General features: G+C 47.6%; 1 protein-coding gene across 3 annotated transcripts in view; it reads right to left on the bottom strand.

Moving 5' to 3' along the window:
- LOC119461843 (MAP kinase-activated protein kinase 2) overlaps positions 1–16,600 on the bottom strand; it is a 329,640-nt gene that overhangs the window by 167,504 nt on the left and 145,536 nt on the right. For all 3 annotated transcript variants that reach the window (XM_049672746.1, XM_049672747.1, XM_037723215.2), the window contains exons 4-6: positions 4,416–4,495; positions 4,174–4,300; positions 1,096–1,171 (exon numbers count right to left, since the gene is read on the bottom strand). In XM_049672746.1, coding sequence (XP_049528703.1) covers positions 1,096–1,171; positions 4,174–4,300; positions 4,416–4,495 — 283 coding nt within the window. The remainder of the gene's footprint in view (positions 1–1,095; positions 1,172–4,173; positions 4,301–4,415; positions 4,496–16,600) is intronic.

Here is a 16,600-nt window from a genome sequence, read left to right as displayed (position 1 = left end):
AACTAATGGTTTGTTGCAGTTTTTAGATATTAAATTACAGATAGTCTTGCATCATATCTGCTGGCATTACGCTCCACGAGCACAGAAAGAGCTTCTTCCATATGATTCTGCGCATTCAAAGATAGTTAAGAGGGCAATTGCAAACTCGTGCCTGGAATCTGCTCTCACAAAGTCTTGTCCGCATGCAATGCATGACAGCTTCTACAATCAGATTAACAGGCTGAATTCAGCCGGCTTCCCCTGCGAGGTCATCACGGCTGTGGCTGAGAAACTTCTTAAGAAGGTAAAACAAGAAAAACGCGGCAGCAGCACTGAGCGCCTGCTCAGAAAGAAGACCACGGTCGTGCCATATATGCACAAAGTCGCCCACAACATAAAAAAAGTGGCCAACAGACATGGCGTCCCGGCGGTTTTTTCCGCTCCAAAAAAGCTATCTGGGTTATGCCCGAGGATCAATGGAGGACTTCGGGGAAGCGGTTGCGGAGTGAAGCATGCCGTCACCCCCTACACATGGAGCAATATTTCTGAGCTCAGCATGACTTTCCATATTTGGCCTAGCCCACGTGGCTGTACAGTTCATAAGCTGATGATAATGACTGCGACATGACATTCTGCTGACCTGAAACCTGCGTAATTTTTCCTAAACAATGCAAAGCCTGCAGAACAGTAGCAAGTTGAGCGAGTCGGTACATGTTTACCTACAGTGCAAACAAATCAGACTGCTCCATGGTCCTGGCACACAAGTCAAGTACAGACAGCCCACTGGCATCTTGCAGGCCACCGTGGATTCAATCCAGGATGGCACACCAGTGCGAGGCCATTCACAAGATCATCCCAGCAAAGAGAACACGTGTCACATTTATCATGCACGTCAGTACCAACTCAGAATGCTTGGACAGACCAGCCGTGTGACGGAAGCTGTGTGGGAGGTACAGGGTGGTATACGTGGCTCAACACATCTGCTAGCGAGAGTGCACAAGAAGCACTCGTTTTTGCCCCTCACTTTCAAAGAAATAGCTGCCACATTTGCGAAAATACTGGGAACTTGCAGCTGCAACTGGCAGCCTTAATTAAGATGGCTGAGCAGCGACTCACAGTATGTACATGATGACACCCAGGGACCACATGTCGCAGGACTTGTCATACCGTTCAGGACCTAGGACCTCAGGAGCTGAAAGACAGCAAGTGATATGGGCAAGGCTCACTTCCAGATGGAAGGTGAAGAAAAGATGAGGCAGTTAGATCAACTGTGAGCAGCACAGAGTTCAGCATGCAAAACGTGCGCAACACAGATGCTTATAGAAAATTCCTGTTCACGCAATAGATTTTGCTGCAAAGGATGACTAAAACACAAAATGACTGGCTGTGTGGCTGGCTGCACTTCAAGGCTTACTGAGACGACAAATAAATGCGTGCTCCAAATCAATCACAGCATATACGACAAGGACGAGAGAGTTTTGGAAAGTGGAAACTGTTAGAACGACATACGGACAACAAACTCTTCGTAACAATCTGCCAAGGCTACTGAATAAATTGCACAACGAAACCAGTGGATTGGAAAATACCTCTTTGAAAGCTCTGTATAGTTATTTCTGCCTGCACTAGATTTTTTTCCCTGGCTTTCGCAATTTTTTATTTTTTTTTCGGAACTAACTAGTCCCATTGCATATATTCTTGTTACTTTCGTTTGTTTAGTCTGTATGAGAAATGTTAATGTTACGGCTTGTGTTTTTGATTATATTTTTCTCGCCCTTGTGTTTTTTCGAACAGTTGCGATACCGTTATGCCTACCATTGCTCATTTGTCCTTATTGGTTGGAGATGCTTTTTTCTTTTTCCTTTTATTATGCCCTGTTGTTAGGACACAATTTTTTTTTTGTTCTTCATTTGCTCTGCATGGTTTGCGATGGTTAATTTTGTGCAAATGGCATTTGCAAACAATGATGTACTGCTTCTGTGTGTACTAGCGTCGCGCAAACGCCAATGCGGGGGCCTGCGGCTTCGTCAAGCTGTCCATGTGGCAGCTTTTTCTGCATGCCCCTCGCGTCATGTACTGATGCAAATAAACATCATTGTCATTGTCATTGTCAATGTTCAAGTCAAAGGCAACAACAGCTGCACAGCAGGACTCTCTCAAAGTGCTTTGAGAAAATTTCTCTTGTTAGTTACAACTATATAAAGCAAACAGAAAATGAAGCCAAAGAAAGCCTAGGGTAAATTATGTTCACCTGAAACATAATTTAAAATATGCCAGTGCAGCGTCACTAGTGATTTGGAAGCGCATAAAAACATGGACACGAGAAGAAACAAAGACGAAGACAAGCGATAACTTTCAACAACGAAGTTTATTTGTGGGACCGGTTGTACTTATACACAACAACCACATGCACGGCGATATCAACACTGAAGATAAGTACATGACGGCATAAAAGCAATCTAAGGCTGTTGTATCGAGAAAACACTAAGAACCTGAATTATGAAATGCATATATTCGGTAGCTTTTATGGCATATGCAAATAATCAAACTCTCTCGCCGACAATGAAAGTGACGGTTTACTGGTACATTGGTCAGCGGCCGAGAGGATTTGCTCGGTTTCTATTATCAATCTTACATTCTCGCGTTTACCCCTGTATAAAATGGCGGTGTCATCTAGAAGAGGGCGACATGAATGACACCGCCATTTATACAGGGATAAACGCGAGAATGTAAGATTGATAATAGAAACCGAGCAAATCCTCTCGGCCGTTGACCAATGTATCAGCAAACCGTCACTTTCATTGTCAGCGAGAGGGTTAGATTATTTGCATATGTCATAAAAGCTACCGAATATATGCATTTCATCATTCAGGTTCTTAGTGTTTTCTCGATACAACAGCCTTAGATTGCTTTTATGCCATCATGCACTTATCTTCAGTGTTGATATCGCCGTGCATGTGGTTGTGTATAAGTACGACCGGTCCCGCAAATAAACTTCGTTGTTGAAAGTTAGCGCTTGTCTTCGTTTCTTCTCGTGTCCATGTTTTTATGCGCTTCCAAAATTACCATTCCATGATGACAGACCAACAAGCCCACATCGTCACTCAGCGTCAATAGGGTTGTCACAAAAAGAGCTGAAATATCTATGATGTGATCTACGGTTAAGAACTAGCATCTCTAGGTACGCAGTGCGCACAGATAGGCCCTCCCCTGTGTGCTGCACATATTTTCTACGGATAGAACACTACTGCAGTCGTGGGAGGCAGATTAGGGCTAGTATATACTGTTTAAAATAGGTACAAGCACACTCCCACCCAAGTCATTATGGTACACTTGGGAAGCAGTGTATATCCGAACTCGAGTTCATCGCCACTTGCTTTGGGATGCCAACCTGTGAGCAGCCCCCCCTTTTCAGGGTTTTCCTAAGCCCACACGGTTCATAAAGAAGGCCTGGCCAGGCGACTTGTTTGGATAACTGGTGAGTAACTGATGCAGCGTGGTTTTGAACTCAGTGGTGGTCGGATGCCCCCTGTTGTTTGCATCTCATCAGCAAGGTAGACAAACAAAGCAATACTGAACTGAATCTTATTTTAGAAAGCACTATATCGCTGGCACTCAAGCATCAAATGACACACTCCTATTGTGTCATGAAGAGACAATTTGTCAGCTTTTATTACCATTGCTGAACATTTGTTTGCACTCATCAGTGTTTCTGTACACCTATTTGCATTTATGAAAAAGCGGAAGCAGTCATGGGACTTTGACAAAATATTGTGAACTTTCCAGTGCTCACTAGAAAGTTCACATTACTGTAATACCGGCTGTCACAAAAGTCAGCTAAAGTCACGAAAGTGAGTACTTGATCTATGAGTGGACCTTTGCGAATCTCATGCAAACCTACTAAAACTCATGTAGGATATCCCAAACTTGGTAATCCATAGAACTGCATATGGCTTAGGATATCAACTTTCTTGGAATTTCAGGGCAAAAAAAGAAAAATGTGGATAGGCAGAGAGGATACAATAGAGCTGCCCTGTCTGTTCTCATAAAATGGAAACACATCACAAGCAACAAGGCCAAGTTTCACTGATGAACTCACGCACAAGCTGAATCCTGATTTCACGAATAAATTCACTGACTCCTGGTTGCTACCAATTCCAGGCTGCTGGTATGGTGCACGGTTTTCGGAGAACTCACCAACGTAATATGGCGTGTAGCATGGTGTTTGTAAAGAGTTGAAATTTGTAGTTTCCTTGGCAAAGCCAAAGTCCGTCAATTTAAGGACTGCGCTGTCATCAGGCTTGGAGTAAAGCAGGTTCTCAGGCTGCAAGAAGCAACAACAGGGCTCTGCAGACTAAAATGAGGAACCGTAAAATTATAAAAACAATTATACGTGCAATGGAAACAAATCTTGCATGTCAAGTCTGTCAAGAGCTTACCTTTAGATCCCGATGGGCAATGTTCATGCGATGAAGATGAGCGACAGCTTTGCATATGTCTCGAATGATCTCCGCAGCCTCTGATTTAGAAAACAGAAAAGAAGGGCACACCATTCATGATTATGGCAACATGCATTGTGATCAATTCAGCTTCATGAACAACCAAAAATATATACAAAGATTATTAGGATGGGTAGCGTTTAACCCGTAGCGTTTCTTCGACACCATTTCTAACGCGTTCATTTTTCATTTACTAATGTAAAAACCAGTCCAATGTGTATTCTTAATTAAATGAACACTGCAGATCACGGTTATGTAGATATATTTTGCCTCAAATAGGCCTGAGGTTTCCTTTGCGCTGTATAATGGCTGTGTTCCAATACTCGCTTAAGACGGCCAAAGTTGACAGCTAATCAGACAGCGGCCTTGTTAAGTCTCGTTCCATTTCTCACGAAGGCGTCAAAGTAGCTTCGCGAAGACAGCATCAAAGTCAGAAACGATGCAGGCTACTTTCCTGTCCAAACAAGATGGCGGCTGAGCAGGACACTTGGAAATCCAACAGTAAGGTCGTCTGTGCACAAGGAAACGTAGACATGTTTTCCTACGCCCTTAATATAAGTCCCATTGCATTTTTCATAGGTGCGCATGCTCAAGGACTTAAAATACAGAAATAATGTGTGCTTTTCTCAACTTCTTCTTATCGCTGCGAGGTGGCGTCTCGTCACAGAAGTGTCTTCCATGCGTCTTCCAGACGATTGGAAACGCATTCCATTACATGGCCTCGAAGCTGTCTCGGCTGCCTTCTTAGCTGTATGCGTGGACTGTCTCCGATGCTGGCCAAAATTGGAACAAACCCAATGTTGACGTGTATGACCCCGTGCCACCAGTGCAAGCAGCTCGCTTGGTTTTGGACGGGCGGTTGAATCTAGTGACAAAGTTTTTTCGTGTTTAGGTAGCCCAAGAAAGACTATCATCTTTAAAAAAGAAGTTTCAGCTGCCACACTGTTTTCCAGCCTCCCACGCCTCACTCCCGTCGCCCTTCCACCCCTTTGAAAACGAATGGGCTGCACCCATAGCTCTACGCCCTACAACCCTCCAAAACAGAATGAAGCGCGGAAACCGCGCCGCCTGCTGCTTCTGCGCGCTGGCCAGTTGGTCCCATTCTGCGCATTTGTGCCAATGATTAAGGCGCTCGGGCTGGTCATTGTTGGTTGCAACGAAATCGTTCCTGGCCACGTGGTTTCTCGACCTCGTTTGACTCGCCACCGAAACGTACGACGGCTGATCTGCCCCCCCGATCATCGGCAATGCACGACGTTGCCGGTGAAAAAGTGCACTGCTATAGATTTGAAAACAATGTGCTGATGAGGCAATCGTTGCAAACGTTCTTGCTTCGGATAGCGATGACGGGCAGGCTGCCTCAACGTTGTCCTGCAGATTATAATATAAGCACTTAAGAGGGAAAGCTCCCCATAGCGCCCATGTATTAAAATCGGGAACTGCAAGGGCATTGCTACCCTATGCAGGCGTGGGGCAGAGACGATGCAATGTGATTCAGATGAGGCCCGCAATCAACGCGATCCCGATACTCCGTCAGTATGGTAGCGCCATCTAGTTAAGGCACCTGCAAACACAGCCTTTTAGACACCATAAATTTTACACCACAATTTTCTAAATAGCCATCCGATCTTTCTGAAAAATATACAGAATGAGTTTCAAACGTGGTCCATGCCTACGTGCGACGTGTAAGTGCTTGCTTTTGTATAATAGTGACACGTATACATGTTTATCCTTTCACCGGTGACTGCTTTTCACCGGCTGTTAAACGTTATCACCAGGCACAGGACGCGCCTGCATGTATCGGAAGTTTCTCGAACGTTATCGATGCTTCTATCCGTTGTCTCTTGTCACCGACGCTCATGTAATCTGATTGTATAAGCGACTCGAGTTGTCTAGAACTTTCTGGAAGACACGCGGGTACCAGGGATTAATCTGGAACCTTCGATGACTCATGTATAAAAGCCGACGCGTTTCGCCGCTGATCAGATTTTCGACGATCGCTGACTGTGTTCGCCGCTTTCGTTGTGCTTTGAGTGTAGCTTGCTTTTGCGGGCACAGGTTCGCCCAATAAAGAATTAGTTTCATCATACACAGTTTTACGACTGTTTACTTCAGCGTCACTACTACGTGAGATCTGGTGGAGGTGCTTCTGTGTTCGTGCATCGAACGCCCCAGCAAAGCCGCGACCCAAGCCCGAAACCAGAAGACGAGACCAACGTCGCCAAGGACCAGCGAGCTAGCCGTAGGCAGCAAGGACTTTTGCCAGAATACGGACTTCTTTCTAAGAAGACTACAGCGATCAAGGCCAAGTCAACGATCCCAATGGCAGCCCCAGCGTCCTCCATCCTGCTGCAACAACCTCGGGAGCCACCGACGTTCCGTGAATCACCAGCTGAACACCCTGAAACCTGGCTGGAGACACAATAGAGGACCGCGACATTCAACAAATAGAGCGACGAAGACAACTATGCCATCTCTATTTTATTGCGATAGCAATTATATGGACACTTCAACCGGATTTCTGCCGTCGGCGTCGCCGTCGCCGTGAGGTTCCCTATAGATAAAATCTTCGCCGCGCGCCGTATGCCCGAGTGGAAGCGTGCGGGGACGCGCGCTATCACGGAGAGCGAACGCACTCAATCTCACACGCGCAAGCAAGGAAGCGGGAAGCGAGCGCCGGAGGGAGCAGGGGGGGGGGGGGGGGGGCGCACTTCTCTGCCAACAACCGCGCTCGTCACTCGTCGCTCGCGCACACCGTCTCTTATCTCCACACGGCTCTGACCCGTACATTCGCCGCTCAATTTCCGTTGAAGCGATAGACGCACGTACCTTCGCCCGCAGCGGCGTATGCTTGCTGCCGGCGTTTTGACAGTCGTTGTCTGCAGTCATTCAGTGTGATCTATTCGTGTTTGTTTGTGCGCGCTCACACCACGCTTGTTCATTCAGTTAGTAATAGTCGGGCCACATTTTCCAACGCACGCTACACATGCAATGCTGCCCGGATCGGCAGTGCAGCGCTACCGGTGTGTCCCTTCGCACGCGCTGCCCAAGGGAAGCGCTTCTCATCAACACCACTGTTTCACACGCGCCTTCTCGTGGTCATCCAGTCTCTCTTCATGTCGGTCTACTTACGCCGCAGCACACCTGCTTACTTAAAGCTCATGTTTACTACAATTCATATTGCTACCAAAGCCGCTCACCTTACTTCGTATGACATTGCTGTGTTGCTATCGCATTCATTGCTTCGCCCTTAAGGCGAAACTGTGACATTTTTTTCCTTGGATGACGCTGCTCGAACCTGGTTTGAGAACAGGGAGACCACCCTGGTGACGTGGGACCTATTTCGTGAGAACTTCGCGAGGACCTTCACGAGTGTCGAGTGCAAAAAAAAAGCCGAAGTTCTCCTAGAAGCTCGGGTGCAACTGCCCAACGAGATCGTCACGATTTTCACGGAGGAGATGATTCGCCGGTTCAAGCATGCCGACCCCAACATGCCAGAAGAGAAAAAAGTTCGCTTCTTGATGAGGGGTGTCAAGCAAGAGCTCTTCGCCGGATTGATACGCAACCTGCCTAAGACTGTTGCTGAATTTGTTTCCGAGGCCATAACCATTGAGAAGTCGCTCGACATGCGGACAAGGCAATACAACCGACAAACACTGGCCACGAACAACATTGACGGTCAAGCACTTGGCAGCGACGACCTGCGCGAGACCATCAGAGCAGTCGTTCGCGAGGAACTGCAGAAGCTCTTTCCCAGATCGCAGCCTCAAGTGGCATCTATCACCGATATCATCAAAGAAAAAGTTCAGCGCTCCCTAGGAGTTCCCGATGTGCAGCCGGGTGATTCCACGAGAGATCAACACGGGTCCAAAAATTCATATTTTAGATTTCATTCAATATTTTATATCTTGTGCGCATATCACTCAGTAGTACGAAAGTGAACTTGCCTTCTTTGACAAATGGATACTTTAGGAGAAAAAAAATATCGAAATTCTTCAGAATCCAGGCGCCATTTTCATGCACCTGGCATTCACGCAAATTCACACCAATGTGAAATACAAAATATTACGGCTACAAAGAATGCATTCTGTTGTGTAAAAAGTATACGTAAAGAAGAGTCAGCAAGCGTTGTTTGAGGCTTCTGTGCAAAACGGAAGTGTTTTAGAAAAAATTGTTAATTTGCTAACTTTTCGAAATTTGCTATATTTACGAATTTTTATCTACTAAACTAATGCATGTAGCCTTTTGAAATTTGGTGGGCTATGAGACCTTAACCTGTTTAACGATTGTGCTGAATATTGTTTCAGTAGCACACATTTCCATTTTTACAGTTTGCCTCAAATGTGAAGTTTTGACGAAAAGGAACACTATTTAAAAATCAAAATAAAAAAAAAACCCATTGTTAATTTTTCTCAAAATTTCGTAAACACCTGTCCACAGACACTGGAAAAAGAACATTAAGAAACATCTTGCATTATTTTGTTTTTAATGACAATAGATGTGGTAGAAATGAGAGCTTCGCCGGGATGCAGCAAGGTGCTAAGAAATAGGGACATCGGGGTAAAAAGAACGTCCATTAGCCCCTGACTTGCCTAAACTTGGCCATGATTGCGACACAAGGGTAATTTTACCCTTATGGTCAATACTTATGCATAAAATACCGTTTAGTACAATACTCATTCTCTTGAATGTGAGTAAAGATACGTCAACAGAGCAACCTTTACATGGCTCGTTTTATTTAACAAGTGTGTGTAGCTTGCAGCGCAGATAATTGCAGATTTAACGGTGAACTCCCTGTGCATGTACACAAGTAACAAAATTTACGGCAGGTAAAATTCTCTAAAAATTTCGTACTCACCATGGCTCCGTCGGAAACGTCATTATACAATATAACCTAAGATACGGTGATGGGGGGGGCGATGGTGTTGGTTAGGGCTGATTTAGCTGGCAGATAGTGCCAGAGGTTGCTCTCTTCTACCGCCTCTTTAAAAAGTGGGTTGAACAGGTGGTAAAAGAGGCGCAACACTTTCTCTCTCAGAAACTTATGACTGTCGGCCGAACTTGCTGCCATACAATGCACGGAATAATTGTTGGAGCACCGCTGGCAAATCCGAAAGGATGATAGCGTGCTGAGAACGCGTCCTCAGTTTACGAAGCGCTGCAGTAATGGCGGCTCTTTCCACATTTTCAATAAGACCAACTGATCCAGAGGGCCAGATCGCGCAGATCTAATGAAGCGAATCTAATAAAGCTTGCTCTTAAGAGGAAGCTTTAGCTCGGGCCCAACTCCGATGCCGCCTATTGAAATACATGTAAAACGCAGAAACAATTTTCTGAGATAACCACTGGGCCAATCGATTTTACTTAAATTTGTTGCACATGAGAGAGAAAGATGAATTCTAGTGACTGTCGGACACAAAATGTCGATTTCTGGCCTGCATTATTTAACTAGAATTTTCAAGCATTGGTAAGTTTGAAAAAAATAGAAGCACGAAGTTTACAAATTCGTAGCTCTGCACCTATATAAAAGATATCGCAGACCTGTGAACGGCATCTATTAGAGCATTCAAAGCAGACAAACTTGATATGCCAATTTATTTCTTACGTGAATTTGTTACATTGTTTACAAGGATTTTGCACAAGTTCTACACACAAAATAGTAGTCTATTTTAAAGCCATGTAGAATATAGCAATTTTGTACACTTTAGATTTACTATTCGGTGTAGTTTACAAGATTGTGATATCATGTTTCATTGCTAAGTTAGAGTTTCGAGTTAGAATTTGATAGTTTCGTTTTCTGAAGCTCTGCTATTTTGTCAATTTTATTAAACAGTTGACGACTTAAAAAAATCGCAACCAACAGCCACTAGAGTTTCACTTTTCTTTTAACTGCAACAAACATCATCAAATGTGGTGCAGTGGTTGCCAAGAAAAACGAATTCTTGTTTTACATGTATTTAGATAGGAGCACCCAAGCTAAAGCTTCCTCTTAAGGCGGCGGCCACACCGCCAGCAACTTTCAACGTATTTCATTTTACCACTGTTTGCCACCTCCTCCCACGGACCCACTCCCCATTCTACTACACTCTACCAACTCGTTCAAAAGAGACGATTTTTAGAAGAGCATCATCTGAAAGCACTAACAAAATAAGGGCGCGAATGTTGGCAAAGTAGCACAATTTACGTCAGAAAGTTAGGCATTCGAGAACTGCGTGCTTGCAATCATAATACTAGTTTACCAAAACTGTCCTTGTGTCGCAATCATGGCCAAGTTTAGGCAAGTCAGAGGCTAATGGACGTTCTTTTTACCCCGATGTCCCTATTTTTGAGCACCTTGCTGCATCCCGGCAAAGCTCTCATTTCTACCACATCTATTGTCATTAAAAACAAAATAATGCAAGATGTTTTTTAATGTTCTTTTTCCAGTGTCTGTGGACAGGTGTTTACGAAATTTTGAGAAAAATTAACGATGGGGTTTTTTTTATTTTGATTTTTAAATAGTGTTCCTTTTCGTCAAAACTTCACATTTGAGGCAAACTGTAAAAATGGAAATTCGTGCTACTGAAACAATATTCAGCACAATCAATAAACAGGTTAAGGTCTCATAGCCCACCAAAGTTCAAAAGGCTACATGCATCAGTTTAGTAGATAAAAATTCGTAAATATAGGAAATTTTGAAAAGTGTAGCAAATTAACAATTTTTTCTAAAACACTTCCGTTTCGCACAGAAGCCTCAAACAACACTTGCTGGCTCTTCTTTACGTATACGTTTTACACAACAGAATGCATTCTTTGTAGCCATAATATTTTGTATTTCACATTGTTGTGAATTTGCGAGAATGCCCGTTTCATGAAAATGGCGCCTGCAACCCTGAAGAATTTCGATATTTTTTTTCTCCTAAAGTATCCATTTGTCAAAGAAGGCAAGTTCACTTTCGTACTACCGAGTGATATGCGCACAAAATATAAAATATTGAATGAAATCTAAAATATGAATTTTTGGACCCGTGTTGATCTCTCGTGGAATCACCCAGCCGCAATCGCCGCAACCCCAGCCAGAAGCGATGACCTACGCCGCCGTCGCCCGCCGTCACGGGCCCCCTCCACGCTCGCGCCAGGGCCCCGTAAGACCGCAGTTTCATCGTCCACGGAGATGGGACTACGGGGTTCACCGTTAAAGCACCACATTCACAGCTTGGCGAGCGACCACGTGATATCGCCGACTACCTCGCCGGAGCCCAGTGGCAACCACGACGACCTTCACGCTCGCCGTCACCAGGGCGCTACCTGTCGCTGCAGCGCCGACCATACACTGGCCCAGCCCGGGGCTGGTCCGTGAGCCCCTATCCGGGAAACTAAAAGCAGCAGCCGATGGAGGTGCGGTTGCTGTACGATGCAATGCCGAAGATCCTCCGCCGCCGCCGCTGACGATGATTCGCAAATTATCACGACGAGATATTACCACGCCACCTGGCAAGAGCCTTGACGACAATACATCGCCGCCGCAAAAAGACCTGCCGACTGGACGTAGCAGCAGCAGAGGAAGCCGACGCAGCCGTGATCGGACGTCACGACTTATCTGTAATGCCAGACGACGGTCTACCGGTCTAGACGTGCTATTCGATGGTTATAACGTCACCACTCTCGTCGACACTGGAGCCGACTATTCCGTCTTCATTGGCGCGTTCGCCGCCAAGTTGAAAAAGGTGAAAACGGCCTGGCAAGGTATACTAACTCTATGATACAGTGAGCCTCTTCGATTATCAGTCCATGACAGTCCGAGAGTGCTTGGTACTGCTTTGATGCATTCGAATTTTGCTCGGACAGCTTGTGAAGCTCTGCCCACTAGTCCAAGATTTGTCAGAATGATGTTCATTTTTTCACGGAGTGGAACTTCTGGACTGCTGTCGGAGCTGTCAGCAGCTACATTCGATTCGCCTGCACCACCTGAACCAGTTCACGTGGTGCTGCACCCTGCCATTCGTTTGAGTGGTGTAGCAATGGTGCCCGCTGAACCACGCCGTTCGATTCAAAAAGTGCCAGAAAGGTACAGGGCTGGTTCATGACTTTGCTTCACCTACACCACTGTCAGTACTGCCTTGGTGCAGGCGTACAGGTGCAAAGCAGCAGCGAAGCAGACGACGCAGCACAAGGGGACGAGCGCCGTTAAAACCCTGCTTATGCACGTCTGATGTATCTACGAAAGTGTCGCATGTATTTATGCCCCAGAAGGCAATCATACCTGCAGTTCAGGATCTCTCAAACTTAGGAACTCCATGCACATGTAATGAAGAAGAAGAGCACACGGACAAGGCCAGCCAGATCGACTGTTCAATGCCTGCAGTGCAACCAGTAGGCCAGCCGGATCGCCAGTGCTTAGCACGAATGGGAGCCGTTCGTGCAACCAGCTGTTCCTGCTCTGCGTCACCCGCCTTTCGATTACGAACAGACGCTACCATCTGAACTGTTCAGTACACCCCTTTACAATTGGTGGAAGGTGCTGGGTTTTCAAGAACATTTCCACCCTGGAACTCCGGTCTCGCACTCTGCCTTCCGTCATGCCTGACTCTCCCCAGCCGACGTCGCCGCCACCCTCCGTTGCCTGCTCTGGCGCTCTCCCGCTCCGCCATCCCGCGGTTTTCAGCGGTACGGATGAGCAAGACGTCAATGACTGGTTGTCTACCTATGAACGGGTGAGCTTGCACAATCGTTGGGACGATACCGCCAAGTTAAATGCCGTCATCTTCTACCTTGCGGGAGTGGCTCACCTGTGGTTTAAAAATCACGAAGCCGACTTTCAGTCCTGGTCCGCGTTCAAGACCAGTTTCGCTGAAGTGTTCGGTCGCCCCGCCGTCCACAAGTTGCGCGCCGAGCAGCGGTTACGAGAGCGAGCCCAACAACCCGGTGAAACATTCACCTGTTATATCGAAGAGGTTCTCGACCTATGCAAACGGGTGGATGCTTCTATGACGGAAAATGACAAATTGAAACACATTTTGAAGGGCATCGCCGATGACATCTTCCAAATGTTGATCGCCAAGAGTCCGCGTACCGTAGCAGAGCTCATAAACTTGTGCCAAAGCTACGACGAGTTGAGGAGGCAGCGCGCTTTGACCAGGCGCCCCTCAGTGGCTGACGAGACCCTCTCTTCCATGACAGTATTGTCTGATCGCTCCCCCCTGCTCACACAAATCCAAGCTTTCGTGCGGGAGGAAGTTGCACGACAGCTTTCTCTACTACCCTTCGCTGAGCTACCACAACAGCAGCCGCTGCCGCAACAGCCTCCTACACAGCTCGCTCCGACGCTCCGGCGGGTTATTGAAGAGCAAGTTGCTGAGGCTCTACCAATGCAGCATCAGCAGTCCCCTGTCGCAGCGCCACTTACTTACGCATCCGTCGCCGCGCAGCCTCCTCGTCAACCACTCGTTGCGCTACATCCACGGCCGCTACCACCCGTTCATCATCCCGTTCATCGACCTCCTCCTGCCTTTGCTAACCCTTGGCGTACGCAAGACAACAGGCCCATATGTTATGCCTGCGGTATTCCCGGCCATGTTGCACGACTCTGCCGCCGCCGCATGCTGCACTCTGATGGCTTTGCGCAGTCGCCTCCCTACGCCGACGTGCAACCTTTCCACGACACTTCTTTTAGTCGGCAGTCGAACAGGCCACCAGCCGAGCGCCCGGTCCTTACACGTCGATCACCTTCCCCGCGTCGCCGCTCGTTGTCCCCGATGCGTCGGCGCCCTTCACCCACGCAAGAGGAAAACTAAGCGCCGCAGTTCAGGAGGCAGGAACTGCGTCGCCATCGATCTGTACAAGTCCTCCATTGTCGCCTGCGAACGTTGTCGACCTTACTGTTGACGGCGTCTCTACCGTTGCGCTAATTGATACTGGAGCAGCCGTGTCTGTCCTAAACGAACGCCTCTCTCGCGCTTTACGAAAAGTTACGACGCCAATTTCTGGGTTTTCTCTTCGCACAGCAAGCGCCCAGCCAGTTCGGCCTTCAGCAGCATGTACAGCTAGAGTTATTATTCAGGGCGTTCTCTATATTGTGGAGTTTGTGGTTCTGCAGTCGTGCTCTCACGACGTGATACTCGGGTGGGACTTTCTTTCGCGAAATAACGCTGTCATCAACTGTGCGCGTGCTGAAGTCGAATTATCGCCTCTGTGTGACGTGCCCCTCGTCGACGCCACTTCTCTTCCCGCTAAGCTAGTCCTTCGGGAAGACATCGCCATACCGCCGTACTCGTGTGCCGTTGTTCCCGTCTTTTGTGGCGCTGTCTCTGAAGGCGCTGTCCTCTTCACTCCTTCGGAACTCTTCATAAACCGCAAAGATGTTCCCCTCCCTTTCGCCACGCTTGACATTTCAGCCGGTTTCAGCTCCATCGTTGTCTGCAATCCTCTTCCTACAGCCCTGAAGGCTCTTTGCGGCGAAACACTTGGCCGTGTTCAGCCTCTTGATGACATGTTTATTACCGACGTGCCGGATTCTTCGCATGCACAGCTCACTGACTTCTGTGCACTTTCCACTTCTGCTCCGCCATCACCTGACTTATTCACACCTTTCATTGCCGACGACCTTACTTCCGAGCAGCGCTCCCAGCTTCTTCACCTGCTTGCCCAGTTCCGTTCTTCTTTTGATGTCGCTCAGCCTACTCTGGGCCGCACGTCAACCGTCAGCCACCACATCGACACTGGCTCCAACGCGCCTTTGCGGCAGCGCCCGTACCGCGTCTCAGCCAAGGAGCGTCAGGTGATCAGTGAGCACGTCGACGACATGCTTCAGCGCGGTGTCATTCGACCTTCCCATAGCCCGTGGGCATCACCGGTGGTTCTCGTCACAAAAAAAGATGGTTCCATTCGGTTCTGCGTCGATTATCGCCGTCTTAATAAGATAACGCGAAAAGACGTGTACCCTTTACCGCGCATTGACGACGCTCTGGACAGCTTGCAAGGCGCTGAATTCTTCTCTTCGTTGGATTTACGCTCGGGCTACTGGCAGGTCCCGATGTCAGCAATTGATCGCCCTAAAACCGCATTCATTACTCCAGATGGTTTATACGAATTTAACGTGATGCCATTTGGCCTATGCAATGCGCCTGCTACGTTTGAGCGAATGATGGACAATATATTGCGCGGCCTAAAATGGAGCACGTGTTTATGCTACCTCGACGACATCGTTGTGTTCGCCCCTGATTTCAGCACGCATCTTCTCCGCCTTAGGCAAGTGTTGATGTCCTTGACCAACGCAGGCCTGCAACTGAACTTGAAAAAGTGCCAGTTCGCCGCGCGGAAGCTCATGATTCTAGGTCACGTCGTATCCCAAGACGGCATTTGCCCCGACCCATCAAAACTTCGCGCTGTGGCAGAGTTTCCTAAACCTAAGACACTCAAAGAACTCCGCGCCTTCATCGGCCTTTGTTCTTACTTCCGACGCTTTGTTCGCAATTTTGCCTCGATTATATCACCTCTGACACAACTCTTAAGTGGCGCCAACGACCTATCCTCCTGGTCTCCTGCATGCGACACCGCGTTCGTGACCTTACGCCGTCTCCTGACGTCTCCGCCTATACTGCGACACTATGATCCCACCGCCCCGACTGAAGTGCATACCGATGCCAGTGGTATTGGCCTTGGTGCTGTTCTTGCGCAGCGCAAGCCTGGCTACTCCGAGTACGTCGTTGCTTACGTCAGTCGTGCGCTGACCAAAGCGGAATGCAATTACAGCGTCACAGAAAAAGAATGCCTGGCCATCGTTTGGGCACTCGGGAAGTTTCGCCCTTATTTATACGGCAGACCTTTCAATGTGGTTACTGACCATCACGCCCTTTGTTGGTTATCCTCTTTAAAAGACCCGTCTGGACGCCTTGCCCGCTGGGCTCTTCGCATTCAAGAATACGACATACACGTCATCTACCGCTCAGGCCGCAAGCACACTGACGCTGACGCTCTGTCCCGCTCTCCGCTGCCAGCCGACACTGCCTCCCCCTCCACCTTTGAGACGGTGTCGTCGGTCGACATCGACACCTTCGCATCAGAACAGCGCAAGGATCCTTGGGTGGCCTCTCTTTTGGATCTCCTTTCTCGCTCGCCGACATCTCCCATCTCCCGCTCCCTGCGTC

The sequence above is a fragment of the Dermacentor silvarum genome, chromosome 8 (genome assembly GCF_013339745.2).
Source record: "Dermacentor silvarum isolate Dsil-2018 chromosome 8, BIME_Dsil_1.4, whole genome shotgun sequence".
NCBI classification, from domain to species: domain Eukaryota; kingdom Metazoa; phylum Arthropoda; class Arachnida; order Ixodida; family Ixodidae; genus Dermacentor; species Dermacentor silvarum.
The sequence above is the reverse complement of the archived record's forward strand: the minus strand, read 5'-3'. Positions and strand labels throughout refer to the sequence as shown.